The 22,100-nt window shown below is 48.4% G+C and overlaps 2 protein-coding genes across 2 annotated transcripts; both read left to right on the forward strand.

Moving 5' to 3' along the window:
* The first annotated feature begins 2,382 nt into the window (after positions 1 to 2,382).
* Positions 2,383 to 3,646, forward strand: noto (notochord homeobox). Its single transcript, XM_057011700.1, has 3 exons — positions 2,383 to 2,937; positions 3,035 to 3,222; positions 3,303 to 3,646. The coding sequence occupies exons 1-3, from the start codon at positions 2,535 to 2,537 to the stop codon at positions 3,492 to 3,494; spliced, it is 783 nt and encodes a 260-aa protein (XP_056867680.1). The 5' UTR covers positions 2,383 to 2,534; the 3' UTR covers positions 3,495 to 3,646.
* Positions 3,647 to 7,921: 4,275 nt separating this feature from the next.
* On the forward strand, positions 7,922 to 12,380 carry emx1 (empty spiracles homeobox 1). The gene is made up of 3 exons (XM_057011620.1): positions 7,922 to 8,782; positions 10,113 to 10,297; positions 11,611 to 12,380. The coding sequence occupies exons 1-3, from the start codon at positions 8,437 to 8,439 to the stop codon at positions 11,776 to 11,778; spliced, it is 699 nt and encodes a 232-aa protein (XP_056867600.1). The 5' UTR covers positions 7,922 to 8,436; the 3' UTR covers positions 11,779 to 12,380.
* The last annotated feature ends 9,720 nt before the right edge of the window (positions 12,381 to 22,100 follow it).

Genomic DNA, 22,100 nt, shown 5'->3' on the forward strand with positions numbered 1-22,100 from the left:
TGTGGAGCGGTTTTTAGCAGGTTTTGGTTCGTTGTGTAAAAAGACTCACAAACACGCAGCAGAGACGTACGAATACACACAAATCCGAGTTTTCCTTTGAGATGAAGCGTTCCGCTGAGCTCAGACTGGACCCGCGGCGGCGCCCAGGACGGCCGTGTTCACCGCTAGCTTAGCAGAGGCTGTAAAAGGCAGCGTTGTGCTGCTGCGCGTTTCAGGTTCTGGGTGTGGAGCTGCGCGTGTTCACACACGTCTGGGCGCCGGAGCGGCAGCAGCACAACAGTCCTGCTACAGGTGACAGGTGACGTGACCCCGAACAGGTGTGTTGATATCAGCTGCTGCTCCAACAGGCCCGGCCTGAGCACGTAGCGGCAGCAGAGCCCGAACGCGTATTGGAGCCAGACGGAACCTACCTGGCCTTTCTCCCGGACTCCCATTCATAGTCAAGGTGAGGGCCGAGGCCCAGCAGGCTCCAGTAATGAGCCCCCAGGTTGCAGCATCAAGGTGGGAGAGGCAGGTCGTTGAGGATCGTTCAGTAAATGGCTTCATAAACTCATTAGCAATGGATGTGGGTGGACGGGCCGGGCCGGGCTCACAGAGGCTGCTAAATGTGCCGGGAGGGTGAGAAAACCGGGCCCTTTCAGCCCCATCATCATAATGATGACAGTGTTGCTCCACACTTTTGTTTCATTCAATCACGTGTGAACGGAGCTGCAAGGTGAGACTGAGCAGAGCCCCGACACACACACACACCTACACACACACACACACACACCTACACACACACACACATTCCAGGCTTGCTGCCCTCCTCAGAACCTTCTTCGGGGTTGTTCCGCCTGGACCTGGCGCCTCGGTTCCACGCTGCAGCGATTACATACAGAAAAGATTCACGTTTGTAGGTCATAAAGTCACACAAGAGACGACGCTGACGAGGAGCCCCGAGGTCCGATCCAGAGCCTCTTCAGGGAGGATGGCCCACACAGAGCCATCAGAACATCGGCCTCTTTCTCCTCTCAGGACATGACTATGAAAGGACGCCTCTCTGGGACAAAGGTCCGCGTATTCCTTGTCTGGCTCCAATACACAAATCACACCAGAGCCACAGTATCAGTCGGTGTCACGGAACATGACATTTGCTGGCTTCTTCATTAAAGGTTCCTCTAAAACCGGGCTTTCGTGTGAACCAGCACCTCTTTCTGCAAGTACTGTTTATTGGCAGAACCTGAGGCTACAGTTAATCCCAAAAAGGACCAAAGTGTGGAGAGATAAAACTCCACCAGGTGCTCGAAGGCCTCGTCCTGACACCCGCCCACTCAGCATCCTCCCCGGTGTCAGATGTGAGCTGGACCCGCGGTTCTGGGGCTCCTGGGGTGGGTGGTCTGTGCAGAGGCCTCGCGGCAGAGCCGCTCTCGCTGTTTGCGCTCTTCATTAGACGCTCTGGTGTCAGTGGAGGAGGACAAACAAAGGCCAAAGGGAGCGGGCGCTTCGCCCCTGCGTCTAAATGTGTTTTAACGGTTACTTAAAGGCCCACAGAAACTCTCCGCCACCCTCAAATGATGGCATCGAGCCTGCAAAGTTTGCAGAGCTGGCTATAATCCAAGTTGAAAGAGCGGATGTCTTTGTCTCCTGGTTGCGTAAAGCAAATCACTTCCTTTAAAGAGCCTCGTCTCCAAACATCTGATCACACAAACGTCTGACGCGCACTTCCTGCGCAAAGACCGATTTCACGATCACGACCTTGTCATTTGGCTGTGGACTCGACTGCATTAACCGAACTTCACGCACGCGTTTGCAGACGTGCATTTGCCCAGTGTGAAGGTTCGGACCCAGAGCGCCGCTGGATTTGACGCCTCGGTTACTCAGAGCCATTAAACCTTTTTAAGAGCAGCGCTGCCGCTGTTAAAAGGAACACGTTGGAAACAAGAGGCGTGAATGTCATATTACAGACTGGTTACGCTGCACGTAGACAAGGAAACCTGTGAAAAACGGCCAGAAATGGGCTTCAGATCGAATGAAACAGGATTCAAATATATACGCGCACACAATAAAATGTCTGTTTGGTTTGGAGTCGGTCTCCAGTTGTGAAGGGGCTTGTTACGCAGCTTAAAGCATCTACCAGCCAGCTAAGACTTAAAGACTCCAAATAAGATGATTCGGTAACATCAAGGCTTTCCCAGCGGTAATGATTACATTTGGACTTAAGATCCATGCAAGAATTTGTAGCCCGCTAAATCTGCGGGGTCCCCTGCCCCCAGCCCTCTTCAAAAGCCTTGTCATTCAAAGGGTTAGGATGTTTGACAATCCCAGCTTGTACTACTCCACCAATTAATTGGATACGTTGTCGGGATGTTCGTTTCTCTCATCTGCTACTTAGAAAGACAAAGGGTCGGTGGGGGGCAGTTCACACCTCAGTGGCCAGTCGGGGTATAAAAGAGGCGGCTCCGCTCAGCTCAGCATTCTGTTCCCTTGAGCTTTTCCTACGACACTTGACATCCGTCTTTCAAGATCCACTTTTGCTCTCAACCGAAGGCAGAATGCAGGCGCCGACCAGACCTCTGGGAGTTTATGGATATTCCGTGCGTAATTACGCACCGGCAACGATGTACACGCCGTACTCGGCCAGCCGGTGCGCCTCCTCTACGAAGGCTCCACCTGGAAAGTCCTTCACCATCGACGCTCTGCTGGCCAAGACGGAGGACCCGAGCTGCCGCTCCGCCCCGGCTCGGTGCGCAGATAAATACTACCCAGCAGCCCCGTTTGTGCCGCTCGCTGGGCACACCGGCCTAGCCGTCACGGCAGCCGCGGCAGCAGCAGCCCCTTACGTCTACTCACCGACCGTGCTGCACTCAGCCACCCACATGCAGTCTGGATATTCTCTCTACTGCTGCCCACCTTTCAGCTACCAGCCGTCATGTCGAGGCGCTTTTTACGCACAAGGTAAAACCACAATTCCCGCGCTGTAACTGAGTCGTTCTATAAAAATATGTTGTTGTTGTTTTCGTGGGATTAAACCACCACTTTTGTGTCTTTGTAGCGTCCATGTCCAAAGTCAACGCAGGAATGCATTCTTTCAAAACCAAAGGAGGAAAGTCGAAACGGATACGCACCAGCTTCACCAGTGAGCAGCTGTCCCGGCTGGAGAAGGAGTTCGCCCGGCAGCAGTACATGGTCGGTTCCGAGAGGTTCCTGCTGGCCTCGGCCCTGCAGCTCAGTGAAGCTCAGGTAAGCAAACAAATATGACTAAAATGAAGGTCGGCGTGCGCGGCGGTGCGTTGTTAGTGACGTGGTTATTTTGTGCTCAGGTCAAAGTCTGGTTCCAAAACAGACGCATCAAGTGGCGCAAACAGAGTCTGGAGCAGCAGCAGGCTAAACTGGCCAAACTGGGCCTGGCGGCGCCACCCAAGAGTCCCGGGTCCCAGGGCCACGCAGACGAGGAGTTGTCCGACTTGGACGTGGACATCGATGTGTCGGATGACTCCGCAGACCACTGCTGACCCGCCAACACTGGACCTTCAAAGACTTTTGTAATTATTTAATAGAAGTATACTTATTTAATTTTCTACTCTGGTCGCTCTTCGATGAGTTCACTTGCTGTTTATACATTTGAATGAACTATTCAGAAAATATATTTTATCACGCTATCAGACTCCTGGTCCTGCTCATTCTTTCTACACAACTACCAGATCTGCAGATCTGAAGCCAGTTTCCTCCTGTTTCAGGAGTTTCACATAAGAGCAAAACAGGGTTTCACACATTTGACACCACAACCACGACATGATGACACGTCCGAGTGGATTCACCACGCGTTCATTAGATGTTTGTCCAGTTCAAAGCAGCCCGAACGAATGCACGTGGCTGAGCGCAGAGATGAGAAGCCGCCCATCAACTCATGGTTTTAGCCTCTGACCCTTTCTCACTGGCTCCCTTCTCACCCGGAAAGACGTTTCCTCCACTGTTTGGTGGAGTCACACACATTCAGGATCACCCACTGCTTTAAACCAAGCAAATAAATCAGCAGCTCTGGGATTATTGGGGCTCTGTGCAGCCCAGGGTGGTAGGGGTCAGTCTGTCTCGGGGCCACGGAGCTGCGTCTCACTCTTTAATCCCTTTAAACGGCCACAGCGCCTCTTCTCACCGCTCCTCAATGCGCGGGGCTCCGCCAGGCCCTCCCGCTGCCCGCAGGTGTCCCGTCCTGCTCCATTCAGGGCTGACGTCTGTCCTTCCAGGTGGAAAAGGACTCCTGCTGGCAGCTGAAGCCTGTCGGCCGAGGTGGCGGCCCGCTCGGGAGGGAGGACAGCGTGGAGAAAGGATTGGGATGTAGCTAATGTGTCCATCAGAGCAGCTAATTGGGGTGGTGAACCTGAAAGTCCTGTCCTGAGGTCATTTTGTGTTAATAACACGCTGTCACGACTTGGGATGATCCCACCAAACACCTGTTGGAACAGACAAGAGGTGACCAGAATCAAGAAGATGAACTATTAATGCTGATTCAGGATTTGCTGGACCGCGTTCCTCAACTAGCGTTGGTCCTCGTTAGAAGACAGAAGAGGATATCGGACAGCAAGAGAGCGAAGCCTCTCCTGGAGGCTGGAGCAGAATGTGTGTAAAAACCCCAGAGAGAGACATTTCTAATGTGATCAGCTGGGAATCCGACCCCCCCACGGCCCAGCGTAATCCCATTGAGTAAAAGAAAGAAGCCGTCACAGTCCTGGGAAAACCTGGAGGATCCTGGAGGAGAGGAGCAGAGGTCACGCAGCTCGTCGGCCCAATTAGCTGAAGTCTTTCAACAGGAAGAAGGCTCCAGGACTCCGAGCCGGAGGACAGACAAGGTTCTCTCGCTCTTAATGAGTCTTGAAATAATCATTTCATATTGGTAATTACGGATCTGTCGTGATTCAGCTGCACTTTTAAAACGTTCTGTCTCAGTTTTAGTCACTTCCCTGATTCCCTCCGAGTCCTCGTCATCTGTGGTGGCCTGGTTGATGAACAGAGACACTGGCGTCACTTTAAATGAAGGACATTAAACCAGCGGTGGAACTTTCCCACTTTCCTCTTTCTGGCTACGTTCAGTCACGTGACCCGCCGGCGCGTCACGCAGCTCCGAGGTGTGAAAGTTCTCATGGAGAGAAAAAACCTGCAGCTGCTTTGGACCCGCGGCCTTTAGGGCAGACGACTGTAAAGAAGACGGGGGAACCCCGATTTGCATTTTATTTGCCAGGGCAAAGGCCTCTACTCCATCTAATAGTCATTAACTTTCATTACAGACGTTTGAAGTGGAACTCACCCTTTGTCCGCGAGTCAAAAGGCCCCATTTTAGGCGCACAATGACTTCTGACACGGGCCCGGACCAAAGCGACGCTGGAGTTTCTGAGAAACGCGGCTGGTTCTCCTCAGAAAATCCCAGAAATCAGAAAAAGGCCAAAGAGAAGCAGCTTTAACGGCGGGTCGAAGCTCCAGGTGACGACGTCATTTCCCAGTTGCGAGTGTTGGGATTATTGCAAGTAGATCAAATGTAAGAAATCAGGAAATGTCAAATAAACCAGTGTGAATAAAGTGTAGAGGTGAAAGGCGTGTTTGCTGCTGCTGGCGGGGGCCGGTGCGGGGGCCGGTGCGGGAGCGCAGGTGGCCCAAGGGCCGCACTTCTCACGCAGGTGGCACAACCGCAGCCCAGTGCTACTTTTCCCATCTCGTTATAATGGGGTGAAATTTTCCCACTTTTTAAGCGGAATAGATTAGCTGAACACACAACGCTAATGCGAAACAAAATGGCCAATTAGTTTATGAATGAAGGCGGGGGGTGAGAGGAGGAATGCGCTGCTGCCTGGATGGAGCCAGCACCTGACGCGGGTCCCTTTCTAATAATCGACATCGCCGTTTAATACGAGAATAATTAAATAAAAATACAACTAAAAATAACTGAAAACTAATTATGCGATGATTACAATCAGGTAAAATCGAGGCATTCGCGTGTGGTTTCTTGTTTGTTTGTTTTTAATCATCGCCACGTTAAAACCATATATAATCTTTATTCTGTGGATAAAAGGGGCTTTGACGTGATCACTGATCTGATTTAAAGGCCACAAGATCCGGTTGTGGTTACTAAAATGTTCTGCTGCAGCTCAGCCACTAGATGGCGGTATCAGCCCAAACATCCAGTAAACAGGCTGCCGAGAATCTTCTAAAAATACTAACTCATAGTTAAAAATACAAAGAAGACTTAAGTTTGATTTAGGTCTCACGTGTCTGTAGACTCTTTATTACCTGAAAGCTGAAAATAACGGGTTGGCGTTTAAAATCCGGTAACTTTTAATGTTGCATCTTCGGCGGGAGGTTCCGGCAGCGTCCACTAGGTGGCAGCATTTATTCTAATAAAAGATTATTCAAATAAAAGATAAGGTTGACCATTCGATTGTATTAATTTGGAGTCTTTATTACATTTAGGCACAAGTTATAATTACAAAAAGCAAAAACATTAAAAACCTCAAATTTGATTACACGGTTTGGTTTTAACAGACCGATTTTATTTTATATCGTCAACGTGTTACAAGTAAGCACACAAATGCACAAATTTCCCCCATTCATCGCCGCTCTGAGTGACACATTTGTTCTTTATGGATTAAAAGGCGAATCATCTCGATTATTCTAATGTCAGAATCATCCTTAATTACTGGGCAGCCTCAACGATTCTCTCCCTCGCGCAGATTTGTAACTAACTTCTTCACTTCTAATTAATATATAATCTGAATGCGAGACAAAGTTGATAAAAGGTGGATTTTCCGAGGGGAGCCTGCAGCGGGGACGCTGGAACAAAGTGGCCGTTTGTTTTGGTTCCTGTTCCTGCGCAGCGCTTTGGATCATCCATTAACCAGCCGCGGATCCGGGTCAGAGCTCCAGGCCCGCCGGGCTTCATCATTAATCCGGGTCCAGTTCCTGCTGCTGCTGCTCCGGGTGAAAGTTAGAGTCCTGCGAGGACATTTGGGACGCTCCTCCTGGGTCCACTCGTCAGTAACGAGGGTAAAACAAACAATACAGCACAAAAAAACCAACATTAAATGAAATAAAATACCTGAGTGCTTTCAAATATACAGCCGAGGCAGAAATCACCCCGCGGACAAACCACGTGCTTTTATTTCCCTTTCAATAGCGGCCAAGAGGGAATAATTATCCCATGAAAGAGATTTAATCTTCCCAAACTGTGGAAAATGTTAGTTTTTGAAACGGACCCACGCAGAGAAACTGGCGCCGTCTTTAGAAGCCTTTACCTCTAAACGCCCCATCAACAACCTGTTTTACCTCATAATTTCCATCGGTAATGATTTTCTAATGCAGCCGCCACACAAACGAGCGCATTAGGAGGACAATTATTAACTTGGTTAGTGCGCCACGGAAGGCTGAGCGCGGGGGAAGGAACGCGCACGACGACCGGGGGGCTGCAGGGCAAGAGTTCCCACAGGACGGGGGGACGGAGGGGGACGGGGGGGACGTTGGGACGGGGGGACGGAGGGACGGGGGGACGGGGGGACCGAGGGACGGGGGGACAGAGCGACTGGGGGACGGGGCTCCAGCCTCCCATTAGCCGGGCACAGAGTAACGCTGAAAGCGTAAATGCAGGTGTTGTTGTTATTGTTTCTGTTATTATCATCACTATTACAGCACTATTACAGTATTATTACAGTATTATTACTGGAAACAATGACAGCCAGGTCGCGTTTATGAAAAGAAATAAATTAGATACAGAAAACACGTTTTATTAAACAAACAAAAAAAAAAGAATAATTTTAAAATTAATTTTCTAAAAGGAAACTACAGACCCAGGCTGGTTTTAGCAGGCGCGCGCTCGGCTTTGGGCCTCGAACACATTTCTATGTTATTTAGAAAATCTCGCCTGTTCAGTGGAATAAAGGCCGGAACCAGAGCGCGCACCCGCGACAGGAACGCGCCTGGACGAAGCTGGGACCTCTCCTCTCGTTACATCAGAGGATTCCGGGTTTTGGACCAGCAACCCCACCGGCACATCGTTTCCCTTCACAGAAACGGGACATCCAGGCGCACAACGAGCCATTAATTGGCGCGCACGCGTTTCCTCGGCGCGTGACGCGTGGAACAGGTAGTCGCGGAGGTTGATTGGCAGGTGCTCTGCGCCAATCAGCGCGCGTCTGCGCAGCCTCGGCTCCCGCTGAAGGTTGGAGGCGCGTTTACTTTGCGGGCACTTGTGCACAGAAGGCGTGTGAGCGCGCACGGACTCCATGGATCAGTGCGTTCTGCAGCATCGTTGAGTTCTGAAGAACCTCCGCCAGCCAGAAACAAGAACAACCCCTCGGCTCTTCTCCAGCGTGGGTCATGACGCCTCTCTGAGGTCGCAGCTTTCCCATCGAGAAGCAGAGATCGGCCGCTGCTGCTCCGGTCCAGGTCCCGGTCCACTTGAGTCCAGACAAGATGTTCTCCTCTGCGGGGAAGCGCTGCTTCACCATCGAGTCTCTGGTGGCCAAAGAGAACCCTCTCAGCGCAGAAGAGCCCATCCGCCCCACGGCTCTGACCTACTCCAACCCGACCACTGACGCGCTAATGAACTCGTACCAGGCTCCTCCGGCCAGGTCGCTCTACCAGAGCCCGGAGCTGGTCTTCCCCGAGTCCGTGGGCCACCCCTCCCTCACCGTGGCTCCGCACCAGCTCGGGGGCTCCCACCTACAGCATCCGCACTTCTTCGGGACGCAGCACCGAGACCCGCTAAACTTCTACCCCTGGGTGCTCCGGAACAGGTTCTTCGGACACCGGTTCCAAGGTAGGTGGAGGTCCCGCGGCCGCGCGACGCTTTGCGCTTTACTCATTTTCTCCAGTTTTTGCAGGATTTTCTGGAGCCTCAGATAATGTTGGCAATAAACGAGAGGAGCAGATAGCAGCCGCCCTCTTATTTCCGCTCCCATTCGCCCCCCAGCAGCTCTCAGAACCCGCAGCCGGCACGAGATAAGCGTTGCTTTCTGTCCGCGCGAGCAAACGTCGCCTTGGGTCAGAACACCGCGGCTTTAATTCCCCGTTCCTTAAATCTCTCGGGAGCCAGGCCGGACGGACAGAACAGATCAGAACCAGGATCATTATTTCATCCCAGAAGAGACGCGAATCGGAGGTTAAATCCCAGCTCAGGTCATTTACTGGAGCCACCAACTGGCTTTTCATTTAACTGGGACGGAACCCGACACACTGGGACGGAACCCGGCACACTGGGACGGAACCCGACACACTGGGACGGAACCCGGCACACTGGGACGGACCAGTGCCGATGTGTTCCAGGCCCCGCAGATAAAATACCTATTTAAAATGGGACATAACGTTTGTCGGAATACGGGCAGACACACGATAGATTAATTAAAAGGACAAAAACAGCTGCAGAATATTTATATTTATTATATTAACGCCTGGAAAATAAATATTAATAATCGACCAAAAAAAGTAGTACACAGATTTTATTTCAAATTTGACGAGAATCCATTTAATCAAAATGTTAATTCGATTACTTTAATGCTTAGTAAATAGAAATATGAGAAGAAAGTCAAGAGAATTTGATGTTGAATGAATATTTGTATTAATTTAAACTAGTTCTAGTTTAAACATTTAGTATTACCGAGGCTGCAGGGTTGGACTGTTTACCTGTTATATATAATTAAAACTTGACCTTATGCTGCAGTCATTAATTACGTTAATTATTTCTCAGCTTTGTCTTCATTTGTTTAAGGTTTTATAGGAATTAAATGCGGCCCTGCTTATTTTTAATAATATCAATCCGTCGCAATTCATAAGTTGATTTTTACTTTTTCAGGCTTTGTTAAAACGCAACACACGCACACGCATTTTATAACCCTAACAAACACGCACAGTTTTAAAGGGAATTCTCAGGAAATATTACAAAAGTAACAATACATAGTAACTTTTTAATAATAATTATTAATAATAATTATTTTTATTAATAGCCCCCTTTAATAGTATTCGACTGTTTACCTTCGCACTGTTTACCTCGACGCCTCCTCCTCTGCTTCCTCTCCTTCCTCCTCTCCTTCCTTCTCTCCTTCCTCCTCTCCTTCCTCCTCCGCTTCCTCCTCTCCTTCCTCCGCTTCCAGGTGGCGACGTGTCCCAGGACAGCCTGCTGCTCCACGGGCCCTTCGCCAGGAAGCCGAAGCGCATCCGCACGGCCTTCTCGCCCTCGCAGCTGCTGCGCCTGGAAAGGGCCTTCGAGAAGAACCACTACGTGGTGGGAGCCGAGCGGAAGCAGCTGGCCAACAGCCTCAGCCTGTCGGAAACACAGGTCAGCTAATGCTAAGCTAGCCGAGGCGCCAAAAGATGCACCGCAAATCTCAAAATAACGCAAAATAACGCAGTTTTCAGGTGAAAACGGACAATCTTTGCTTAGATTTGAGGGCAGATTTGACTGAAAGGCTTTTCCCCGTTAAGGTCCACAAAGCTCGACAACTGTGGAGAAAAGTTCCGTTATAAAAATTCCGTTCGGTTATAAAAGTTCAATTATAAAAGTTCCGTTATAAAATGCGAATGTTGACGAACTAAACGCACTTGTTATTTTACATCGTACAACGGATTTAATATACGTATATATTTAAAAATATAAATAATAAATGAAAAATATAAGTTAAACTAGTAAAATAATTTTGCATTAATAGTCATGTGTAATCCGCATTATTAGGAATAATAATTCTAAAATTAAAATTGATAATTGTAATAATATTACAGGAGGCTATTTTCAACATTATCACATTAATTATGATTTAAACAATTTACAACAAAATACAGCAATCCAGCTAAAAATATAATTTACATTTAAATTAATCAAAAAGAGTATTATGAACTAGTTGTGTGAAATAATTCAGCATTTTTTTTTCGTCGTTCTTAATATGTTTATATTTAGTTGTTTTTTTAAAAAATTATTATAGTTCAGTTTTATACATTTTATTGTCATTGCAACATTGACATATTCTAAACTGGTGCGACACACTCCTAAACAGAGAAACATTCTAAAGTGTAATTATTGACGTTAATTGTGAAATATTGAACAGTGTTATTGTGTTGTCTTGATGACTGCACACACACAAAAGTTCTGCTACTAAAAAATCCTTCAAGATCCGGTTTCATCATTCAATATCAGTGCATCTGTTTTTTTAATCACTTGAAAACAAGGATTTTCTGCTGAGGTTAGTTTTTAATAATGTCCTTGAGGTTGAAGGTGTGAGGAGAGTATTGGCATTAGCCTTAGCATTAGCGTGGTTGCGTTGGTTTCCAGATTAGCGATCTGCTCCGATGAGAAACCGTTTTAATCAGTTTGTGCGTTAATGGAGGTGACAACAGGCGCACAATCGGACCCACATGGGGGTGTAATCAGATGTGGAGCAAAATCCTCCAAATATGTTGGTTTTAATCCAGTAAAGAGTGACTAGCAACATTAGCTTTGAGCATTTGGGCTCACTGACAACTTTATTGATAAAGCATCCATTTCACTACAAACGGAGCTGAATATTATCACCATGCTCTCGTTCCAGGTTGTTTAACCATGAAGAGAACACGTAGCTCCCGTAGGACTGAAGTCTCCTCGTTTCTTTGCGTCTGCAGGTGAAGGTGTGGTTCCAGAACAGGCGGACCAAGTACAAGCGTCAGAAGCTGGAGGAGGAGGGACCGGAGAGCCAACAGAAGAAGAAGGGGAGCCACCACATCAACAGATGGCGCATCGCCACCAAGCAGAACAGCTCTGAGGACATTGACGTGACCTCGGAGGACTAACCCCCGCCCCCCCCCCAAACGTTGCCCTAATCCACACCCGTCCGGTGATTTGGAGGACCAACATTATTTATTATGCTGTAATATTATGAAGTGTAATTAGACCCGTTAGAGGACGACACCAGAACCTCACATGCCATTCTCTGTGACGCCGGGAAGGGAAGCTCCCCTCCTGAATACCTCTGGATCATTTCATCTCTGGTGTTTAAAGACACAAGCAGCAAACTAGCGCTTTTCTTTTAAATTGTATTATTATTAAGGTTGTTTTGAAAAGAGGCTATTTACTTTATTAAAGCTGTTTTCACCACCTGCTTAGGTCATTAACACCTCAGTGCTCAGCCGCCCACGCCGACACCTGTGAGCCACGTTAATTTGAATTCGGCTCCTCGGTGACTCCAACATGGCGTCACGCTCGGAGGGAGCGAAGCTGGAGGAGCACCCAGAACGTCGGCGTCCCCCGGAGCGCCGGCCCGTTTATCAGACATCTGCAGCTCCAGCAGAACATGCTGTCCATGTACTGACAAAAGGATGTTTTAGAAATAAAAACCGAGCCGATTCTCTGATGAGAAACAGCCTCCTCCCGTTACACGACGCCGATTTCGTCACATTTGTGTGTTTGTCCTTTTGTTGTTCTGGAGTCCAACGTGTTGTAAAAAGGCATCACCGACGTGTCTGGATGATTTATCGCACCGCCCAACAGGCACGTGAAGGTAAACGCCACAAACGTCCCTTTGACATTATTGTGGTCATATAAGTAACATTGAAATTTAGAGCCAAGTGGTTAGTGGGGCGGAGCTTAAATGAACTGGTCTTAATGGGAGTGACTGGGCTTTGGGCTGTAAAGCATCAGGGAGACTCCGTGACCTGGATGTAGCAGGAGATGAAAGGACTGGTTCTACTGGGAGAGAGGGGATTACTGGAGGCATCTAACAGAGACTTGAAGTGCTGTACAGAAATAGTTTTGTGGTTCTAATATTCTGTAATTAAAACCTCTTTAAAACCATCAAGACATCAGGGGGCATTTTTGTTGTTGCGTTAAAAGAGATCCCTCCCCAGTTGGGAAGCTCCCATCAAAACCCAGGTGTCAGGAATGTCACACAGGTGTCAGGTGTGTTACCTCTCGGATTGGCATTTCCTCCAAATTCCGTCTGAAGGGGGACACGCCACTAATGCCGCTCCGGCGTGTGCATCCTGGGAAAGTGCTGACTATTGTGGTCCAGTCTGCTCACCAAAACACCCCAGTAATCACCTGTCAAAAGAAACGGAAGGAATCCCCTCCTGGTGACCCCGAGGCTTTGGAGATGAGCCCTGACGTCTGACCCTGAAGCCGTGTTTTGTAAGCTGGGAAACAAGAGCAGCAGCCGCTGAAGCGGAGGGAGACTCAAATGCGCCGCAGTGGCTTTCACAAAAGGCGCACAAAGAGTCGGACATCTGCGGTCGGAGAAGGGGCCTTGTTTTGAGTTTCCAGGATATCCTAGACGCACCACAGGTGCAGCCACGCCTTTCAAGACTCGCCGCATTCCTGTTCAGCCAAATAAGCACAGAAGGTGTTTTAGCCGCTACAGTCCTCGATGAGGGCACGTGAGGTTCGCGTCCAGGCGCAACAGAAGCAGCCAGAGCAGCACCTCGCCCCCCCGGTCACCTAAGTCAGCAGACACAGGAGCCCACAGGAGGGGGTGAAACACTGGTTCAGTTCTCAGCAGAAAAGCGTGTTTTAATGTGGCATATTAACTTCATGCAGCGCTAAATAATGCGGCGGCGTCCCGGCGGTCCGGCCGCTGCTCCGGCTGCTGCGCATCGAGCAAATCACAAGATAATTGCTGAAAAAGCGGAACAATGCGGAATTGTTTTAAAAATGGCCGACAAAACATCTCTGCTCGGTGAAAAGTCCTAATCACAGACCCCAGGAGAGGGCGGGTCATCGTGGGTGCGCGAGGAATCGGACCTTTTCTGGTCGTTTGGTCAACGCGCAGGTCTACGTTCAACTGAAAGGAACTCAAAGTAAAGCCTGAATAATCCACATTTGGGCCGGTTGAGCTGCAGCAGCACCGTGCGCCTCACAAACGCGGTGCCAAACTGAATAAACACGGTTATTACGGCACAAATCGTGACAGGAGATAATCTGCCAAAAATTACACAGATCAAGTGGAAATCTATACAAACGCGCGCAGACGCTTCAGGAAATTAGCATTTATATGGTGGAAGCCGTGTGTTGTGATGTGTTTATCCTGTGTGTGCATGTCTGTGTATACATTGTGTTCATTTGCAACATCTAAACCAATCATTTGGCGTTTCATTCAAATGCACACACGTGCGCGTTCTTGACTCATTTTTAGAAGGCAACACTGCGTCAACATCAAGCATCGGGGCGTAAACAACACGTCTCTCTGGCAGCATATGCTAACGTGCACAGCCAACTGGAGCACAACCCTGCCAGTGTCACCGTGGCGGGCAGCAGACATCACGCACAGGCCTTTAATAGCATGTCAGTCACGCAATCTGTTGCCGTGGTGATCTCAGGCGTCACCTCTTCTGACTGAAGGTCAGAATAATTCAGGGGTGCAGACGCATCCACAGAATCTGAGATTTAACCTTAAAATTTAAGCCAAATAACCCTGAAAAAGCTTCAGTCTTCTGTATTTAATCCATGAGTGCAAAAAAAGAGTCAAACTTGCAGATTAAAGTGTAATTTGAGGTTTTCATCTTCTAATATTTGATGGAGAGACAGATGGCTGTTAGAGTTGGAGGCAGAATCCCAATCAGGCATCCTGGAAGGTGTGAAATGGGGAAGTGGGACAAATTGAGCAGGCGGGGGGTCCAGGGGAACAGGGCACCCATGTTGCTTTTTGGAGAGGGGTTTCTTTCATCTGCTATTATTGTAAAAGTGCAAAAAAGACTGGTGAGATAAAAACAGGTCCCTTCATGGAGCGGGAGGCAGCATTTTCACAGGACGGTTGGCGCCACATATGTCTGACGTGTTCTGCCATATGGCCGTCTGAGCTATTTCCAGCAGTAATTAAATCTTAAACATTGCAAAGCTGGAGCTGGCCTGCTCCGTTCGGAGGGTTATTTGGCAGAGAGAAGACAAAGAAACAGATTTAATGAGTAGAAAGGCGCATCCTAAGGTAACAAGGCTAAAGTGAAAGCACCGCCTTGTAACCTGGATGGCATCAGTGAAGGAGGCTGGGGGCAGATCCCACAGGTGACATCTCAGTGTTACACCTGTGTGGACAGGTCGGAATAAAGGGATCCGGCACAATTCAGGACCCGGAGAAGTAAAGCTGGGAACTGATGAAACGCCACAGAAGAGGAGGAGAAACGTTGTGGAACAAGCGAAGAATAACCATTTATTACCGTTATAGTCACATTTGATGAGAGTCAGAGGAGAATCGTTCCTGCAACGTCTGAGGGAAAAGACAGCGGGACACACCGTGGCGTGGACCAGTGGGACAAGTTGTGGCGTGGACCAGCGGGACAAGTTGTGGAGTGGACTGGCGGGACACGCCGTGCAATGAAAGCGTTTTTAAATGTAATAGATTACTAATCCTGCTGTTTATACATTTAAAGCTGAGCTAAATTCAAGGTGTTGGTTTTTTTGTTTTTTTTTATTAATGTGGAAACTAACAGACCTTTTGATGTTTTGGAGCTCATCTCCAGAAATATCTCTCCCTTCCAGCCAATATTCCGGCGCTGGCCTCTAATCCGCTCTTCAGCGAGTGGGACAGCGAACTCAGCAGGAGCTCCAGAAAGAGCCGCTCCGCCTCTCCTCCTAACGAGGAGAGCTACTGCCTAATGAGGGAGCTCATTAACACATATGGCTGCCATAGTTTAATTAGCCGACACACACATGCACGCACGCGCACACACACAATTACACAAGTGCGTCTGTAAACTGCAGCACAAAGAGGAAGGTCATGGGGAGGAAAGGTCAGGTGAGGGAGCACGAGAGCGTTGCTGAAGTGGAATGTTCATATCATCCTGAATTAAGGCTCCATTTCCTGCAGTGTTGGCTGCGTTCACACGAGTCCCTGTTCTGGCTGCGAGCCACTCTGGAGGTCAGGTTCTCCCGGGATAACGCGACACTGACCTGTTGCCATGAAGAGACGGACCAGCAGAACACGTGTTCCCCTCTGTTGCACGTACGATCTGGAACGCTGGCGTCTATTAGGCCGTTAATCACGTCTTTCCAGGGTTCACGGCTGCACTGCAAAGGTACAATTAAAGTGTGAAGCAGGTTTCTAATTTCTGCTCAAAACAAACACCTCACAAAGGAGGTGGGGGTGTTTCTGAGCCCCAGTGGCCCCGGAACCCTGAGAAAACCCCTCCAGCCACTCAGCATACCTCCGCACAGGCAGGCAGGCAGACAGGCAGACAGACAGACAGACAGACAGACAGACAGGGAGGCAGACAGGGAGGCAGACAGGGAGGCAGACAGACAGGCAGGCAGACAGACAGGTGGGCGAGTAGACAGACAGACAGACAGACAGACAGACAGACAGACAGACAGGCCTTACCTGACAGGCCGTTTCTGCTGCAGCTTCCTCATGAGTGTGCGACTATGCTGCCTTGACCTCCTGCTCATCCATGTCTGGAGAACTTTCCCTATTTTTATGGAAAATGTCAGTGTAACAAATGGGATGTGATAAAACAATTCTGATAAAACTATGAAGATGTGATAAAACTATTCACAGCTGCGTAATTTAAGCCCTAACAAGGTCGTTGCTTTACGCATATTTACAAAGTTCTGCCCGTTACGTCGTCATGACGACAGTCTACCTTTAAACACAACCATGCTGAAAATGAGAAGGTGGTGAGCGAACACACACACACACACACACACCACACACACACACACGTCTCCTTGCTGCTGACCATGTGAGACAGCATTTGCTGTCACTGCTCTCAGCAGTCTCATCTATCACTGAGGGGCCCCCGGGGGGCCGGTCCCCATCCTGTTCTCGCTCCATTGAGAGCCAGTCAGGCTGATGCAGGGGAGAGCTGGTGCTACTCACCTGAAAACACCGCCTGCTCACACACTCCACCTCTCTAACATCCAGCTGCTGAAAAAAACACCTGGACCCCCCCGCCCATCTGTGGTCAGCCCATGTGTGAATACAGCAGGAGATCCTCCAGAGCAGCGTGCACACCCGGGGGCACAGAGAAGAGACGGAGTGTTGGCGTGACAATGAGAATAAAACGTGTTTGCTCCACCTAAACCACCTAACCTGACCTTCACTACACGCTGGCGTTAGGGAGCAATTTAGACGCGTTTAGACTCAGACTGCAGTCGGTGTAAAGATCAAGTCTGGGTCAAAGGTGCTAAAGGTGCCGGTGATGGAGAGAACAACAGGTTTTCTTGAGGTTAGAAAGTGAGCGGCGCGCGTGTGGCAGCCTCTGGATGCTGGCAGCACCTTCCAGCTGTCACCAGGAGCGCTGCCGCCCTCCAACAGCTCCAGAGGTGAGAAGCTGCTCAGACAGCTGTCTCAGGAACCTGCAGATGTTCTTCTCACAATAGCGCTGCTTCTCTTCCACTTCCACTGAGCGGCCACGAGTTCAGGCAGCTTCCAAATGACTGTTGCAGCAGGATTCCGGTCGTTGCTCAAGGGCACAGCGGTAGGCACGGCGTGGTTTTAAACTCTGAAATGAGAGTCTGGACGCTGTAACCAAGAGGAGGTCTTGGTTGACAGCAGCATCGACGCTCTGAACGTGTTCACAAGAGCCAAAATGAACATAAAGGAATGTAAATGTAGACGACCTTTCTCCTTGACTCCAACAGGAACAGGAAAACGTCATTTTAGAGAGTTTAGCGGTGGCGCCGCGAGCCTTTTTAATTTAAGACCAAAGCGCTGGGTTATCTGCGCGGCCCCCCAGGCTGCAGGATGCTTTGTGAGGGGAATTCAATTGAGTGAATAAATAGCTCTTTTTACCTAAAAGGGATTTCTTTTATCCAGACCAATTAAGAGGGACAGAAAGCAGCAAGGCATTAGAAAATACAGTTTGAAATAACCAATTATTTTGCTTCATTTAATGATTTAATTGTTAGTCTTTACAGATGAACACAGCCAGTAATTATTAATATTTGCATTAATTACATTTACATATATAACTTATCTAATAAAAAGTGGCAGCTTTGTGGAACTGCACCCAAGAACTTTGCACGTAATTACTTCCTAAATATTGCAAATAATGACAAATACTTTTCAGACAACAAATTAAATATCTGGCGGCGTGTCTTTACTCCAGGTAAGGTCTTCATAATCTAATTGAATGACAGGCTGCTGCTTGATTAGGTTATTACAAATAAATCTAGCCTTAAGTAAGCAAAGAAAATCAAGCGGGAGAAAATTCAAACAACACTTTGCTTCCACTGGCTTCAATTAGCCATTTTAATTACCTTTTATACGGGCATTCGCAAACAACAGCAACAACCACAATGAACAAACAGAACTCAGGTAAATGAGGCCTTGACATAGATGCCACTTTGGGGGTAATTATCCAATTTGTTTGTGGCAGCAGAGCTCTAACAAGCAGCCAATTACCAGGCAAAGGCTGTGCCGTCGGAACCTGTTGATTTAATTGAAAGGATCGCCATAGTGAAACAGGGCCCAGGCAAACAATTTAATTATTAGCCAGCAGCCTGGGGCATTCTGGGACACGGGCCTATACCCCTGGGTAAGATCGGATTTGTGGGAAAAGTGACATGAAAATCAGCTTTGTGGCTCCTCACGTCTGACAAAGGCAGCTCCCATTAAGTCTAATCCTGCGGAAGAAAAGGCAGTAAAAGAAACACGCGTGCAGCTTTAAACTGAAACATGCAGCCAGAAACGGCGTGTTCAGTGCACGGGAGCGTGTTGGTGCACGCAGCCCAGCTGACATTAGACGGCTCGGTTACCCCCTCGGCAGCTCGCCACACCACCACAATGACATCATTGAGAATTAAATGACCCAAGTTACTGCTGTTCTAGACCGGGGGGCTGGTCTCCCTGAGAAGTGGGTTCACCCTCGTAAGGTGTTTCCCTGATGAGTTCTGAACTTACCCGCTGCTGGGAAGGGCTTGAATCTCTGCACCAAACGCCAGGTCGTTGGGCCGACCCCCCCATCCCCCCCCCCCGGAGGTTGACCAGGAGCAAGTGGGAGCCGATTGGCTAAATTAGGTGAAAATATCATGTTGTGACTGGGGAAACATTCCTGGCTCCTTGTACGTTGTGGTGGACTAAAGTGATCAGAGTCAACACTCCTCGCCTGGCTTCAGGCCTCCCCGGCCCAGCAGGGGGTCGTCACCACAGCCGATGCTTAATTGGAGCGCTCGTCATCCCCTCCCTGCCCCTCGGTCCGCCTTCCAGGCTCCCCATGTGCTTTCTGCTGTTGTCAAGCCTGAGGGCAGCAGCTGAAAGAGCGCCCAGAGGACCAGTAATTGGCTCCAGCTTTATGCCCACACAATGTCAAGCAGGTAGGCAAATGAACATGAATTGAACTCTTTTGACATTTGATAACACAGAGGTGAGAAGAAAAGCTTCAACTGATGAGGCCTGTAATGAAAGGTTTAGGTTTCCTCTTTGAATTCAGTCATTTCCTGTAAAAAGGCTTTGAAGCCACATTTGAACCTCAGAGCGGTTCCTCTCATTCAGGGAGGACGGGATGAAGTGTCCCTTCACCCAGACCTGTAGTCCTCAGATTCTCACCTTTTCAGCAGAGCTGCAGGGTTCTAATCCTCCGAGCGAACGCTGCGTGTCACACCTGCGTCGCCAGGTCACGGGGATCGATGGCCTCTGCTCCGATGTCTCCCTGGAAAAACCTTCGGCGTTCCGTGACGTCTCTGCTGACGGCTACGGTCGAGCTGGTTGGTCAATCAGACCTAACAGTTCCCCCAGTCGGTTCACAGCAGTTTAGGTGGGAACCAGCTGATGAACCCTGGAACAGAAGCTTTCCAGAACAGCCCAAGTAAACACTCATTAGAGGGTCAGAATGTGTGTAAAGACTCTCCCCGCTGCTGCAGCACGTGCGAGGAACCCTGTCAAAAGCTGCGTCATCAGCAGGAGTCGCACTCGTCTCACATGATTCTGCTCTGGACACATTAACTACTGGTGTCATTTTCTCCTCCGTAATTTATCTCCAACACTTGTGCTGAATGTGGACCAAAATATAGCAGGTTCTTTTGTCCAGAGAAGCCATCACCAGGGGAGACAGGTCCTAATCAGCGTCCAGCTGAGTGTGACCTTTTCTGGACCACCTGAGGAGCCTCCCTGAGCGGAGACAGCTCGCAGGGTCAGTGACGTCTCCATATTGGACCACTGACTGCATCAGGCATCCTGTGACCAACATCCAGGTCATGAGAAGCTCCTCTGGATGAATGACGGCCTGTGATAAGAGCATATTTGAGAAATGACATCGAGTCATCTGGGTTACGTCGGATGCGCATTTAACATTTTAATTAGTAGCTTTTTCACATGAAAAATCTGACTTAAACAATTAGCTTTAGTGTTTCCGTCAGTGTAAAAGAATGTAGAATTTTATCCTATCAATTGGTAATTATCACGATGAGAGAAAACAAGTAAAAACTTTGTGTTTACGTCACTTGCTTCAGTTTCTGGAAAACTCAAAGAAAATATCTTCATTTGCAGATTAAAACACATTTCAAGACAAAATTCACCAAAAACTTTATTCACTGGTGTTTTAAGAAGAAATGATTCACTTCAAATTAGGGATATTTTTAAAAGCCATGAAAGGAAGAAGCTTCCCTCTTCCTGCTCGTTTCGGTGTGATTACCTGAGCACCGGTTAACCCTGCAGACCCACCAGCCGCCTCTGATGGGACCACATGAAGAACAAAGATTGCAATTAAGAGCAAAGTGCTCTTTGTCTCTTCCACCATCTTGTGTGTGATAACTGAGCATCACTAAAACCTTCATGCTGATTTTCAGGACAGATGAGACGATTCTGAGCCTGTGAAGCACCTGTCATGTGGCCCAATTTGTCCTAATGATCTTGCCATTTTGGTGCCCCCCCCCACACATCATCGGGGCATGTTGAGGCTCAGCCCCCTCAGCAGGATGGAAGGTGCACGTGTATGAGAACACCACCCATCACAGCTGCTCCGTGTGTGTGCACGTCCTGACATCCCAGGAGTTGCTGCAGAAGGTCACCAAAGAGCTGAGCAACAGCTCAATCAGCCAGAAGAACCTCTGGGTAACGAGGTGCCTCAGAATCTTAAGGTCATACCGCAGAAATGGAGATTCATTAAGTCTTTCTATATGAAACTCTGCTTTTGAGCAAAGCTACCAAATGTGACAATATTTAGAAAGTGTGAGCTAAAACAGGGTTTTCCATAAAGGAGCTGCACTTATTCAGCCCTGGAAACTCCTTTGTTGTGTGTCTAAAAGAGGGTTTGGAAGCTGAACACAGACAAAAACATGAAGAACATGTATGCAGCTCTGTCACAGTCAAAAACATGAAGAACATGTATGAAGCTCTGTCACAAACAGACAAAAACATGAAGAACATGTATGAAGCTCTGTCACAAACAGACAAAAACATGAAGAACATGTATGAAGCTCTGTCACAGTCAAAAACATGAAGAACATGTATGAAGCTCTGTCACAGACAAAAACATGAAGAACATGTATGAAGCTCTGTAACAAACAGTCAAAAACATGAACATGTATGAAGCTCTGTCACAGACAAAAACATGAAGAACATGTATGAAGCTCTGTCACAGTCAAAAACATGAACATGTATGAAGCTCTGTCACAAACAGACAAAAACATGAAGAACATGTATGAAGCTCTGTCACAAACAGACAAAAACATGAAGAACATGTATGAAGCTCTGTCACAAACAGACAAAACATGAACATGTATGAAGCTCTGTCACATTCAGTCAGTCACATCCAGAAAATGCCTGAAGCAACTAGAAACTGGTCTGTGAGGAAAAAGAGACCATTATTCCAAAACACCATTGATTTCCAGGGTTGCATTTAGAATCAAACAACCTCATGTGGACGATTCGGACCCGGGCAGGACCTTCACACAGACCAAGCAAGCTCCATTTAGAAAGGCTTCAGGCCAGAATCAAGCCCAGAACCTTCAATGAGGCAACTGCACCACCGAGCAAGGTAATGGAATAACAGAAAACCCAGAAGAGTTCAGACTTTCCTCAGGTATAAAAGGCTGACGGGTGGTTCTGGTGGTTCTGGATGTTCCCCTCTAAAGGGACTCCAGCTGTGCCCCAACACGCTGATCCAGCAGGTGGAGTCTCCTCGTTAATAATGCCCACACACTCTTACCTGCACCTTACGGGGCATCTGGATCGGTTCAGACCCACACAAAT

Source organism: Takifugu flavidus, chromosome 16, assembly GCF_003711565.1.
Source record: "Takifugu flavidus isolate HTHZ2018 chromosome 16, ASM371156v2, whole genome shotgun sequence".
NCBI lineage: Eukaryota > Metazoa > Chordata > Actinopteri > Tetraodontiformes > Tetraodontidae > Takifugu > Takifugu flavidus.

Excerpts from the sequence above, each read along its gene's own strand:
- noto (XM_057011700.1), top strand. The coding sequence starts at position 2,535 with ATGCAGGCGCCGACCAGACCTCTGGGAGTTTATGGATATTCCGTGCGT. Across the intron at positions 2,938-3,034 it reads AGGCGCTTTTTACGCACAAG|CGTCCATGTCCAAAGTCAAC; the intron begins GTAAAACCACAA and ends GTGTCTTTGTAG. Across the intron at positions 3,223-3,302 it reads TGCAGCTCAGTGAAGCTCAG|GTCAAAGTCTGGTTCCAAAA; the intron begins GTAAGCAAACAA and ends TTTTGTGCTCAG.
- emx1 (XM_057011620.1), top strand. The coding sequence starts at position 8,437 with ATGTTCTCCTCTGCGGGGAAGCGCTGCTTCACCATCGAGTCTCTGGTG. Across the intron at positions 8,783-10,112 it reads CTTCGGACACCGGTTCCAAG|GTGGCGACGTGTCCCAGGAC; the intron begins GTAGGTGGAGGT and ends CTCCGCTTCCAG. Across the intron at positions 10,298-11,610 it reads TCAGCCTGTCGGAAACACAG|GTGAAGGTGTGGTTCCAGAA; the intron begins GTCAGCTAATGC and ends TTGCGTCTGCAG.